General features: G+C 52.2%; 1 protein-coding gene across 2 annotated transcripts in view; it reads right to left on the bottom strand.

Moving 5' to 3' along the window:
• Positions 1-5,074: 5,074 nt before the first annotated feature.
• The window catches only part of RAB6A (RAB6A, member RAS oncogene family), a 67,008-nt gene continuing 57,968 nt past the window's right edge, over positions 5,075-14,114 (bottom strand). For both annotated transcript variants that reach the window (XM_040583301.1, XM_040583300.1), the window contains exons 7-8: positions 10,531-10,597; positions 5,075-7,127 (exon numbers count right to left, since the gene is read on the bottom strand). In XM_040583301.1, coding sequence (XP_040439235.1) covers positions 7,063-7,127; positions 10,531-10,597 — 132 coding nt within the window. In that variant the 3' untranslated portion in view covers positions 5,075-7,062. The remainder of the gene's footprint in view (positions 7,128-10,530; positions 10,598-14,114) is intronic.

Below are 14,114 nucleotides of genomic sequence, written 5' to 3'. Positions count from 1 at the left end.
GCTCTCTTCCGCCACCGATCCCCCCGCTCCCCCGCGGTTATTCCTGCTGCAAGGAGGCTCTGGACAGAGAAGGGAAACAAGCAGCCCAGGACGTTTGTAGGATGGACGTCAGATGGGAAATGAGCCGCACGGAGCCCGAACAGCGCTTGGTCCCCATCTGCAGGAGGCTGCCATCCCGCCTTCCAACCTGTTTCCCATCATCACCTCCACCCAAAACTGTCCCTGCCGGGCCAGAAGACCCTTTGCAGGGTGTCGTCCCTGCCCCCAGCCCCAAAAGCAGGGCGCTGGCAGCAACAGCTCCTTCCTCCACGCAGCTGGGAGCGAGGGGCGCAGGGCAGAGGGCCGGGGCATCACGGCCAGCCGGGGAGGGCACCCACCTCCCGTCCCCACCACCAAGTCCCAAGTCTGGTTCAGCTCCAGGGGCTGACCCAGCAACAATTCGCACCGATGGAGACTCCCCGGAGCCGTCCCGTCCGCTGGGAAGCGGGAGCAGCGTACCTGGCTGCTAACGAAGCAGCCTGGGACACGGAGCTCCCTGGGTCCAGCCCAGCTCCGGTGGGAATAAAGCACCCGAGTCTCAGCATAATAACCCGTGGGTGCAAGACAGTTTGGGCTGAGTAGGGACAGGCCAAGCAGGGGGACATCCCCTAAAACCTTTTTTCTCAGGGACTTCAGCCATCCTGAGAGCTGGCAGATCTGGGAAAAGGCCGGAGGTTTTCCCAGGTAAGCACCAGCACCAGGCCAGGAGCTGTCAGCAGGCATTCACTGCACAGGGCACATAAGCCAAGGGTGAGACACGTCTGGAGATGGAATCATCTAGAAATGCTTCAAGAGCAGCATGACCTGGCGACTGGCACTCCTTTCCACGCCACGTCCAGCCACTGACCTGCCAAGGCTCCTTCTCTCCTGCTCAGACAGAGCCCTTCGCTCCCTGTCCCCGCGGTACCTCAACATCCCGGGGCTGATCCTGCTTCTCTCCCGCCGAGCAGAGCTGTGCCACTCTCTTGACAGCCCAGGGACACCAAGGGATCCAGCAAAGCCACTGAGAAGGGCAGCAACAGACCAGCACGCGCCTCCAGCAGCAGTTCCTGGGGTCTTCACGCTGTCGGTGGGAGCAGCTGATGGCAGCCAGACCCTTCGCTAGGAAGCTAAACAAAGGAGCAATTAAATATGTTAAAAATAAATTTGGAAGCACAATCAACAGAAACCATCATCCACAAAACCACCTGGTTTGGTGTCTGCTCCACTCAGGCCTTCGCCCACAGAAGGGCTTCCTGGGGGCTTTTGGTGCCAACTGGGACCGACACTGCACAGGACCAGAGGGACAATAAGTGCAGAGAAACAGAAATTAGCGTTGACCCACTCAGTTCCCAACTCAAATGCAGACTCCCATGACCCCTCTCTCCTTGCAACGAGAGATGCTGAACCACCAAACACTGGCCAAAGCCCAGAACAACTCCAAACCCCTCCGAGACGACGATTAACGCGGCAGGATCCGTAGTAAGGAGCAGGCATGAGCGGTTATGTCCAAGCGCACCCACAAACAGCCTTGTAAGATCAGTCCCCGAATGTCACAGCCGTAAAATCAGCTGGAGGTCGCTTGGCCCTCGCTATGACCAAAACCTCCTTATCTGGAAAAAAAAAAGCAGTCGCATCGCAGGCTGCTACACCTTGGCAAATGTCAGGATCAAGCCCAAATTTCCACCCATGCCCTCTTCCCGAGCTCGGATGCATGTGGGAAAGATCAGTGCCAAGTCCACCACCAGCCCCAGAGCACCGATAAACACCGTTGTATCCCTCCAACACCCTGTATCCAAGGACACACAGCGCTGTGATGGACTGACTGGCTGTGCAGGGGGGGATAGAGAGTGATTTCACTGCTTTAATTAGCAGTAATTTTAATCAAGCCTTTAATACAACCCTCGTTCCAGACGCACTCTCCGGGTGGCTGACAGCGAGCACTCAAAATGGTTTTAATTTATACCCAAAACCTCAGAAACAGGTGGCAAGCCGGGGAGCGTGGGCTCTGAGGCAGCACTCGTGCAGCATGTCCTCCCTCTGAACGCAGCAGGGCAGAGCCACGGGGCAGCAGAAGCATCACCCAGCTGCTTCCACCCCGAGCTGCCTTCAGCCCTGCCCTACTCCTCATCCTCCAGGGAAAGGGCAGAGCTGCTCCTGTCACTGCGATTCAGCTGGTGTTTAACTCCTGACATGCCTGAGCCAGGCACCAGTCTGGGCAGTCGGTTATGTTCAGCGGCTCCAAGATCCCAAATACCTTATAAAAAGCTGTGTTTGACGCACACTCAGAGCAGGGTGAGGAAGGGTAAAGTGGCGGGAGGGAGGGGGGAACAGGTAATTTTGCAAACAGATGAAAACCCGAGCCCAGCAAGCCTGGAAACCCCAGCTGGGGCAGTGACGGTGCGGCGGAGGAGGCTGAGCACCGAGGGCCGGCTGTTTGCAGCCGCTTTCCTGACTGCGGGAGCGTCAGCAGCCTCTGCCGCAGCCACGCTGCAGGTAGCATGGCAAGGAGCAGCCTGCACACCGCCCCCCACCCCCATTTATCTTCCTGGTGGGGCTGGTTCATGCTCAGCATAGAAAAAGGTGCTGCTGCACCAGGGAGAGCCCTCTGTCTAGTTTGCTGAGGAATTGGGCGCTGGAAGCAAAAGCGATGCTGTGCAGCGAGAGGATGGCGTCAGCCGCTGCAGCAGCTCTGCAGACGCTGCAGCATCTCCAGCCCAGCAAAATCAGGGCTGACCCTAAGGCGGAGCAGACAAAGAAGCCGTCGGCAAACACCAGCATGAGGCACGGAGCATCCGAGCCAGCCGCTCCCCATCTGACTTTATAGCTAATAAAAACCAGCAAGGCTGGGAGCAGAGGGCTTGACCCGCCACAGCCACAGGGCAACGGCCAGGACCAGCAACAACCAGGTGCCCCCAGCCCACGCCTTGCTCGGCGGCAGCCCCTTCTCTGCAGAAAATCCAGCTCCCTTTCAGAGTGGGGAAACTGGGCCACCAGTACGTGAGGCGAGAGCCCCATGGCTACAGGCAGCGGCAGGGTCGTTCACCAGCGAGGGGAGCAGCGAGGAGGGGCTGAGCCCATGGCCCTTGGGCGCTACCCAGGAGACAACACCCACTTCGTGCAAATTCAGCTCCTGCCAACAGATCGAGCCTAAAGCCCACTCCTGAGAGGCGAGCCTGTTGTTTTCAGATGCTCAGGCCCAGGGAAGAGAAGCTCCCCCCAGGGACAAAATCCTTCCCCAGTGACCTGTCCCTGCAGGGCTGCCGCCCCATTGCTCATTCCAGCACAGCTCCACAGCTACCAGACTACGTTCCAGTTCCTCGCTCGTCAAATTTCACAACCAATTTATCGACGGGCCTTTTAATACAGAACAACAACGGGCAGAGGTTAGGCTGCCAGAGCCAAACCAGCGTATTCCCCTTGTCTCCTTTGGGAAATACAAGGACAACTCCATCAAAGAGCATCTGGTACTGGTACTCACCTCCCCGTTCCCACAGACCTCATCTGCCGTCTCCAGCAAGGTGGAGGCTTAAGGAGGATCCTCCGCAAGGAAGGTGGTGGGGCTGGTCCACCTGCGCTCACCCGGCATCGCAGAACGGGCACCCAGGGAGGCTGAAGCAGGCAGCGGGGAGGCCGCACAGCGGCCCGAGTCACCTTTGCGAAAAGGAACGGAGGAAACTGCTGGATTGCGAGAGCCAGAAAGGACCAGAAAGGCACAAGTGCAGCAGGCAGAGGACCTGCTCTCTGCACCCATCCTCGACACCACCCGCCCATCGCTGGCAACAGCCGCTGGGCCACCGCACGGAACCGGGGAACAGTAAGCACACAACTCCACCATCCTTCCTCCAAAAAAAAGCCACCCCAAGCCTTAACTCCTGCCATTAAAAAAAGCTTCCAGCATCGCTTCACACGCGAAGAGCATGAGCGAGCAGCAGCAGCCTGACCCTGCGCCCCCACCAGCCTGCCTTCGGATGGACGTACTTAGAGAAGAGACCCAGAGCTTTCCAATGAGACAGGTATTTATTTAGTTCAAGCGCTAAGGATTTTGTCGTCGTCGTTGTTGTTTCATATTATCAAACAGAGCTGAGGTACCAGTGACATTCCAACATGAAGAAAAGGAACCTTTTTCCCCTTATACAATTTCTCCAATTACTTGTATCAAGACAAAAAGTGAGTAATGGAATAGCTGCATAACGTACTGTACAACGATCAAGCCAGAGTGGGGAGGAGAAAAGAAACAGAGCAGAAACCTTCACTGTTTACAAAATCATCGTTTAAAAAAGGTCTGTTCCCATGGTTCTACCGGCTGTGTCGATGGAGGGAAATAAAACTCAAACCTAAAACCTGATAGACAAGAGGGTGCAAGGAATTATGGTGAAAAGAAAAATAAATCAGACCGTGTTGCTCCTGTGCTTACTTTGGAAGTGTCTTTTCTCTGGAAAACTGGGATTAGGACAGGATTGAGTCCTGTAGTCACGTTAAGCACTGTCTATCAGCAAGGACATGCATCAAACATACCTGGCTGTCCTGAGCAGACCTCAGGGACCTCCTGGGGGATAAATGCCAAACAACTGACGACTCGTCCTTGTTTCTGCAACCAGTGGGCTGCGCTGAACGCGGAGCTCACGGGCACGCTCCTTTCTAGACCTTTTTTTAGAGCAAGTTGTAAGGGCCCATTGAACAAACCTGCTCGCAGACGTGCGGCCGCTCCCCACAAGCGGCTTCCATTAAAAGTAGTCGAGCGGCTCGTCCGCTGTAACCCGTGTGTACTAAGCCAGCTCCTTGCAAATCCAGTGCTTAAAGCTTGTAACTATGGGGAAACGTAGAGGTTTGATTATATCGGAAGCAAAAATGTGCTTGTGGAAAACAGGCAAATGACCACCAACGTAAGTCGCATGAAGAACCAAAGGAAAAAAAAAAAAACCAATAACCCAAACCAAAATGAAAAAGCAGCAAGATGAACCATTTCTGCACAGTGAAGAACAGTACAATACAGGAAAAGTAGCCAGGTTTCCTTCCCCCCAAGAGCTTCTTTTAAATAAAGAATGATCCTTTGTCACATATCATTGATGTTTATTTCAAGACATGCCACGTCAAAAAAACTCGCCTTTAATATTGCATTATAAAAGCACTTTACATCTCATTCTGCCTTTAAGTTATTGTTGTGCAGAGTTGCTATAAACCCAGGGCAGGGCACGAGTCTAGCATTCATTTCAGGAACGAAGAATTCCAAATCTTTTATGCCCATTTCCTGGTGAAAGTGGTGGTGAGGACGATTCCCTTTCTTTTCCCCGGTTGGTTATTTTAGATGGTAGAGGGGCAGAAGAGAACAAAGGAGGAGCCTGAATATTTGCTTGCAATTGTTCATTTAAGTAGCAATCGCAACACAGACTCAAGAATTCCTTCCTGCACTGTAACTCAGCCATATTCACCCAGCAAACAATGTATTTACAATTGTGTTTATTAACTTACACAGCAACTTCACAATGACTAGTAAAGATTAAAAGGGTGCACTTCTAGTGTGTTCGATTCCGTGTTTCTCAGGTAGCTACATCTCGCAACATCAGCAAAGCTCTAAACAGATTCCTCAGCAAAACAACACAAAAGATAATTACTGAAAATAGTAAAAAAATTAAGCCAAGAAATAAATATCAAAGAAAAATGGTTAATGGTAAGCCTAGTTAAATAGAGAACTAAATTACTAGTTATTTAACCAAACTATACAGCTCTAGTGAACCAAACTAAACCAACTTGGAAGACGGAACATAAAAAAACGCTAAAAAATAAAGGCATAAATCTGCATAATCAGAAGTTGGTTTCCATCCTATTAAACTCCCTTCCTTTCCATCTAAGATCTCCCAACTAGATTTTTGTATGATCAAAGCAAACACCCCTTCCCCAGTCCACCTACGGCCACGCTATGGAAAAAGCGGGTGCCATTCCCCCTTCCGCCACCCCCCCTCTCCCAGCCGTGAACTGGCCTGTGAACACAGCGTCTCCGCTGGGCCATCCAGCCGCTCTTTCCTCCTTCTGCCAAATTTAAAAGGTTTCAATCCGCTTTGGCAGGTGTTACTGCCAGTCCCGAATTCACTTAGTCTTTTCCCTAAAAAAAGAAGCAAAACGCTTTCTCCTCCAAACGGCCGAAACATTACGTTCCTATCTCTCGGGCAGTAATAATTTACTTCATTGGTGTTCTACATAAAAGGAAAAAAAAAAATGCTCGTAAAACTCATCTTGCACTTGAAAAAATATTTCCCTGTTCCCTGCAAGTGTTTTGCTAATGCACATCCACCCTCTCCTTCCCCCCGAAATCCTCCAGAAGCCATTCGTCCCATTCCGAAAGACACTCTGCATTTCTCAGTATGCTTTCTTGGAAAAGTGTTCACGTTGCCTCTGCAAGAACTAAAAAATCCAGTAGCCTTTCACGGTGTCGAAACCCCTGCTAAAGTTGGTTTCCAAAAATGTTTGGGGGTTTGAAAACCGGTCAAGACTATCTCTGCTCAAAAGATTAAGAGCTTGGTTTTAATTATTTTTTTTTATTACTGTAAGGATAAGCATTTAACCCTCACATATGCCACCTCCGCTTGCATTTCTGACTGCTGTCCAGTCACTTCCAGTTTGTTAGAGAAATCAAATGGGTAAGATTTGCAAGCATTCTTCTGCACATACATCTTGTCTAAGTCCAATCCAAAACTTACTCAGTTGCCAACATTTCAAAGTGCAATATCATAACATATTAAAAAAGGAACAAATATTAAGAAATTGTACCTATTTATTTTTAAAGTTATAACTAGAATACGCTGGAATATTTTGGCTTTTTTTTTTCTTATAAATAATGAAGACACTGACATTTTCTTTGTGTGTGTGTGTGTGTGTGTGCTTGTGAAGCTAATAGATCATCTCCACGAGACAGCCAGCGATGATGAACTGCAATACGTTATTACTGAAAGGGGAAGGTTCAAGCCAATATTCACACTGCAGTCAATGAAGAGTAAAGGGAGGGAAAGCAGTGATGTTCTGGAGAAAGGTAGAAGCCACATGGTATTAGCAGGAACAGCCTCCTTCACTGACAGGCTGCTCTTGAGGCTTTTCCAGTTTTATGTCAATCACTGGAAGAAATAAGTTAAGGCAAACAGATATCCAACTCTTTCCCTACCGAGCACAGGTGGAGCAAGATTTTGACTGGCGTTTTCAATTCAGTCGTTCCCACCAAAATATTTGAAAAGTATTTTCAAAAGCTCCTGAAAAGACCAGCTTCAAACCCAAGTCAAGACACAAGGTTTCCAGCAGCCCCTCTCGCCCTGGCATTGGCAGGCTCTCAAGTACGTAGCAGAAACAACGGCAGACCCCAAATGCCTGTCTCTAATCAGGGTTTGCTCTTCTCCTACAATTTCTTCTTTGAAATCAATGCTAGACTCAGTCTTCCAGCACCTCCAGCTGGTGGGCACCCAGGAGGATGTGGCTCAAAGAGCAGCGAAGCCCTGCGGAGAGCAGAGGGCTGGAGCAACCCATGGAAGGACGGCTCGCCGCCTCCTCAAACTCCTGCTCCTCTGTACTTAACGGCCAACTGGCCAGTACCTCCCTCTCACTCCCCTGTCGATGCTCAGCTCTGGGGCATGCGGGAGAGGCTGTTCGGGTTTGAAACCTGGAGGACTGCGAAGATGATGAGGGGCTGGAGCATCTCCCTGATGAGGAAAGGCTGAGGGAGCTGGGGCTGTTCAGCCTGGACAGGAGAAGACTGAGAGGGGACCTCACCAACGCCCACAAATCTCTCAAGGGTGGGTGCCACAAGGACGGGGCCAGGCTCTTTTCAGTGGTGCCCAGCGACAGGACAAGGGGCAACGGGCACAAAGTGCAAGACGGGAACTTCCATCGGAATGTGAGGAAGAACATCGTTCCCCTGAGGGTGACGGGGCACCGGGACAGGCTGCCCAGAGAGGCCGTGGGGTCTCCTGCTCTGGAGACATTCAAACCCGCCTGGACGCGGCTCTGTGCAACCTGCTCTGGGAGAGCTGCTTCAGCAGGGGGGTGGGCTGGGTGGGCTCCAGGAGTCCCTTCCCACCCTGACCATGCTGTGATTCTGTGGACACGGATGGCAGCGTGTGCTCTGCTGCGAGAATCCCCTGGCAGCACATTCTAGCAAGGCCACTCCTCCTCGCGCTGTGTGCGCCACTGACCCCAGGTATTTACACCAGCACAGCTCGCAGCTGGAATGCTCCGTGTGTGCCATCCTGAACTCGCCCATCGATCCTCCCTCTAGCTAAAGCGCTCCGCTCACCCCACAGCCGGCCAACAAAACCCCTGCAGCTCCCTGGACGTGACCCTTGCGATGGCAGCTAATGCCCAACCAGAACAGCAGGTCACAGGACCGCATGCTGCCCTGAACCAGCCCGGCCGAGCTGCTCCCCCTGTGGCACTCCCTTCCTGAGCGATGCCCGGCAGTTACAAGGCTTCCGTCGCCTTTCACAGGGGGGCTCGGAACGCCGGTCCCCCAAACCTGACTCACGGCAGTTCAGCACGAGTCTCAAGCGTTTTCTCTTATCAGTTAACACAGAGGTAAATAGGTCACACAGCTGGTACTTCCAACTTATTTCTTCAGGGGGTTGAAGCTGCTTTTTCCAGAGGTTAGGAGGAAAAGAAACATGAAAAGGGAAACAAAAGGCCAATAATTCATCCTGAATATTCGGCCCATTTGGCTAATCTGAACCTCAACCGATATTTAAGTCAGAAGTGCTCAAAATGAGCCTTCACGACCGAGCATGAGCAGATCAAGATCCTTGAACCCTCAACGTTCTGCAAAGAACCTATGGAAAATCCCCCACCATTAATCCCAGCCCAGCTGTCTGGGAGACAATCACATTCCGTTTCTATGACCTGCAGTCTGCAGCATGTCCGATTCGAAGTGCCCTTACTGCACTCCCATTTAGACACCAGTGATCAAACTCCCTGACAGGGAAACCACCGGCCCATCGGCCAGAGCCTGTGCATTCTACCACCAGCCTCATTAATAAAGCTTCTTGCTCATTAACCTTTCGGTGACCTACATAATGAAATATTTTTGATCAATCAAGTCCACAACACACACAAAGCTTGTGCCTTAGCAGTTGCAATCCACAGCTTCCCAAATCCTCCTTTCTCCTATGCAGCAAGAAGCTCTATCGATGTACTTTCAGCACCAGGCTCGTCCCCCTCCCACAGTTCCTGCTGCGTCCTTCCTCCAAAGCACCTTTTCTCCTCCATTTACCAACTGCCAGTTACGTGATCCCTGCTGCAAATAAAATTCACAAGCCTGAAGAAGTTCCTCTTCTCACAAAAGCTCACCCACTTCTAGCATCTCATCAACTCTTTCAATCCAGATGCAACGTAAGCCCTCTCTGCTCCCACCACTGCGGGAAGTACCTGCTGCGATTATCCCCCCTCTCTGGCCATTCCAGCACTCTTGCTGCAGGAGGAGCAGCACGCAGGGGCAGGCAGCCCTCTCTCCACCTCCTGCACAACCAATCCAAGCGAGCAGAAATGGGTATTCAGGTGGAGCAGAGACTGAAAGAAGTTCTATGATAACCAAGCCGCTTCTTACACCCTCGGAGCTCTGCTGAACAACCGCAACTCTGCCTTGTCCCAAGCCACCCACAAAAGCACCTACATGGGTTTAAGTACCCTCCCCAAACACAGCCAGCTGGCCAGGTAAGCCATTCAGATTCAGCCACGCTGCTTGTTACGCAGCAAACTCCGTCCTTTCTCCATCCCTTGTGCCACCTCCTTTCCCTTGCCCAAGACTGATCCCTTCAGCCGAGCATTCTCCCCCTTCCCATCACACAGACGCCGGCCCAGAGCTGTCTGGGGTCGCGTGCTGCAGCAGGCTGCCCTGGGAAGTTACGGCATCTCCACCCTTGGAGATTTCTGAAGTTTCCCTGAAGATGACCCTGAGAAACTGGCCTGATTTGGGAGACAGCCCTGCTTTGAGCAGAAGGGTTGAAGAATCCCTTCCAACCTAGCTTATTCTAGGATTCTGCAAGCCAGACCTGCAAGAACCACAGAGTTTTTTCCAGGCCTCTTTGCAGCCGTTTTCTGCCACTCCACCCCCTTCCTCCCCACATCTAAGCTGCTCAAACACCAAGCAAAGAATCCTTCTGGATCTGTTCGACTGCACCCTTCTGCACCTTCCCGCTGTCCTCCTGTCAGCCTTCATTCAGTTGTCGTCACTTCTATACCACCCCATGGCCCTAAGCATCCCTACCTCTCCCGCTCTAGGCTAGAGGCCTCCACCCTCCTCGTCCCAGCCTCCTAACACACCGAGCCTTCTTCCTCAGTACTTCAAGCTCAAACTTGCCCCTACTCCCCCCCTCAGGCCTCCTTTTGGGATGTCCATAAGCTGACCGAGCGCTGCAGGAGAGACACCGCTCCCTCCTTCTTCAACCTTGTTGTTCAGGGCCTGCATTTTCCTTGTCCACAGTAATGCCTGGCAGCGCTTTGCCACCGCTGAATCACACCGCACGGCCGCATAAAGGATACTGTCTTCTCTACTTTTGTCTTGTGTGCTTTCCATTCCAGGCAAGGCAGCTGCCACGCGTCGGAAAAGCTGCAAAAAACACACAGGGAGCAGATCAAAACAATTGTACTTTAAAAGAGCGCACCCCAGTTGATACAGTTCAAACAATGATTCGATACATCCTTCGGTACTATTTACACTGCTTACACCAAAAAGCCTGACACCAAATATAACCTTTATTCTTAGGAAATGGCAAACCACATTACTGTTGTGACTGAAGATCAAATGTTACCGGCTATAAGCAGCAAACCTTCCATCACCTTCTCTGCAAATATGCTCTGTTTAGAACGCAGCATTTCCACCTAAGACCCCCCACATGTCCACAGACCCCAACAACTCGACCTTCACACCTCCACAGAGCCTTAGTTACACAGGAGCATGGACACACTGATTAAGTCAAACACAGCATCCAGGAATGTGTCACCAACGTTGGCCAAGCTGCCACAGACAGAAGAGCGTCAGAAAACGGGACTTATGCAACGACACCCCCTTCTTCCAGGCTCCACGTATCTGTGGCTCAGGCTCCCTATGAACCAGACAAAGGATCTTTCTTTCAGGCGTTTGCCCAGTCCTTTTCTGAGCACCCTCAAATTTTAGCATCCATGCCATCGTTACTGTATACCCACACTCAGAGTATAAAACACGGAACAGGAACATCTGCCAAGAGCACCTGCAATCCCAAAGCAGCTGTTCTACCTCTCACTTGAACACTGCCTCCGGTTTCCCAGCAAGGTCTTCGCTCCAAACTTTCTTCATCATTTTTTTCCACTTGAAGGAGGCTGAGAGGTAAGACTGAACAGGACTAATTCCCTCTCCTGCGTTTCCTACCTTTGCCGCTCAGACTCGTGGCTCCCACCACAAGGCTTTTCCCCAGTCCTCTGGGATTTGCCCACCATTAGCGCACGAGAATTCACTTGAATTTCCTGAGCCCACAACATCCGTCTCCTCTGCACAGGAACAGCACCGTTAGGGACTGTCCTTCAGCTGAGTGTGATTTCTCTGAGAACCTCCATGTTTGGTGGGTAGGGACCACCCAAGCCTGACCAGTAACATTCACTTTTTCACATGCCTTGGCAAGCGAGTGTGCAGCAGGGCGAGAGGACAGGACTGATCAGATGGATGGAAGGATAGAGAGCACCTTCACTATGCACTGGGGTTATCAAATGACTACCAAATTGGGTTTTACTTTTGAAGAACAGTCCTAACAGAGTTTTGATCCCATGCTGATGTGTTCAGCACACACCCATTTATGAACATCTGACACCCACTGCATTCATATTTTTACAGAATTACAGATATTGTTACTACTATGTATTCCTTGCCTGTGTGTTATCAAGCACGCAGGACACTAAATGTTCCCAAGCATTCAACATCTCCATCCACCAGGTCTTAAAATCACCCCACTGCATGCCCAACAGCAGCTCAGGAATCCTGAAACACAAGGTGCAAGCCTGACATCAGCCTTCATGTCATAAATTGACATTACTGCACTGAGAGGTGGCCCATGGCAACCCCACAGAATTCAACAGGGCCAAGTGCCAGGTCCTGTACCTGGCTCGAGGCAACCCCCGGTATCAGTACAAGCTGGCCGGAGACTGGATGGAGAGCAGCCCTGCCAAGGACTTGGGGGTGCTGGGGGATGAAAAGCTGGACATGACCCAGCAATGTGCGCTCGCAGCCCAGAAAGCCGCCCATGCCCTGGGCTGCATCCCCAGCAGCGTGGCCGGCAGGGCGGGGGAGGGGGCTCTGCCCCTCTGCTCCCCTCTGCTGAGACCCCCCCACAGCGCTGCGTCCAGCTCGGGGGTCCTCAGCATCAGAAGGACACGGACCTGTTGGAGCGGGCCCGTCGGAGGCCACGGAGCTGGTCAGAGGGCTGGAGCCCCTCTGCTGTGGGGACAGGCTGGGAGAGCTGGGGCTGTGCAGCCTGGGGAGGAGAAGGCTCCGGGGAGACCTTAGAGCAGCTCCCAGTGCCTGGAGGGGCCGACAGGAAAGCTGGGGAGGGGCTTTGGGCAAGGGCAGGGAGCGGTGGGACAGGGGGGAATGGCTTGAAGCTGAGAGAGGGGAGATTGAGGTTGGACGTGAGGAAGAAACCCTTCCCCGTGAGGGCGGCGAGGCGCTGGCCCAGGCTGCCCAGAGCAGCTGTGGGTGCCCCATCCCTGGCAGGGCTCAAGGCTAGGCTGGACGGGGCTGGGAGCAGCCTGGGCTGGGGGGAGGGGGCCCTGCCCATGGCAGGGGGTGGAACAAGATGAACTTGAAGGTCCCTTCCAGCCCAAACCCTTCTGTGATTCTGAGTATTTCAGTCCTCTCCTCGAATGACACAAAGCTGAACCACTTATTCCCACAGAAAACCACTGTCACTCTGTTTATATTATGAAGGTTCAGGTACCTGAACAGCTTTGCAAATCAGTGCCCGAGCGCTTTTCAGATGTGGCCCTGAATGTCCAAACGATGCTGGGAAGACAACAAAGCAACTTTGTCAGCTTGACAAGTACCCTCCAAGCTTATCGGAAACAAGTGCCCAGGTTTGTCAGGTGTGGCTGTAACCTTTGCAGGGCAGGACAAACACACTGTGCTCGCTGGTGTCTGACCTTTGCTGTCACCACTCTTTGTTACTGGCTGAAGAGACTGCTATGTGGGGAGAGGACAATACTGACAGGTAGAAGGCAGCAAAGCCACTTCTTTGCCATTCCCATCATCTCTCATCTCGTCATCTGGAGCATCCGCCTGATGAGGAAAGGCTGAGGGAGCTGGGGCTGTTCAGGCTGGACAGGAGAAGACTGAGAGGGGACCTCACCAATGGCTACAAATCTCTCAAGGGTGGGTGCCATGAGGACGGGGCCAGGCTCTTTTCAGCGGTGCCCAGCGACAGGACAAGGGGCAACGGGCACAAAGTGCAAGACGGGAACTTCCATCTGAATGTGAGGAAGAACATCGTTCCCCTGAGGGTGACGGGACACCGGGACAGGCTGCCCAGAGAGGCCGTGGGGTCTCCTGCTCTGGAGACATTCAAACCCGCCTGGACGCGGCTCTGTGCAACCTGCTCCGGGAGAGCTGCTTCAGCAGGGGGGTGGGCTGGATCACCAGAAGTCACTTCCAATCTCCTGCCATTCTGTGATCTCCCTCATAGCCACTCCAGAAACCATCTACAGCATCCTCACCCCTTTTCCACCTCCAGCAACACCCCTTTGTAGGCATACACTGAAATCCAGACGAAGGAGAGAGGTCTGAGAAGCTGGTCTTTGATGTATCTCACTGATTTTAGCCAACAATTTCAAGGCAAAAAAGCTTAGTATCCCCCCTTAAGTTTCTAGTAACTTTTGCCGTTATCCTTAGCCTCACTGAAAAGTTCAGGCACATTCTCATACGCCACCAAAGAAGTAACAGAGATCGTGTCAAAATTCCAGATGCTAAACTGTACTAGGCACCGATGGCTGAACGGACAGCAGAAACGCACAATTACCCAAAAGCACAAAGGCAAGAGAGACTTCCTGGTCAGAATTAAAGAGAATTTTAGGACAGGGAGAAGCTAAACATTGATCTAAATGTA

The sequence above is a fragment of the Falco naumanni genome, chromosome 2 (genome assembly GCF_017639655.2).
Source record: "Falco naumanni isolate bFalNau1 chromosome 2, bFalNau1.pat, whole genome shotgun sequence".
In the NCBI taxonomy this organism is placed as follows: domain Eukaryota; kingdom Metazoa; phylum Chordata; class Aves; order Falconiformes; family Falconidae; genus Falco; species Falco naumanni.
This window is presented reverse-complemented; position numbering and strand designations above follow the sequence as displayed.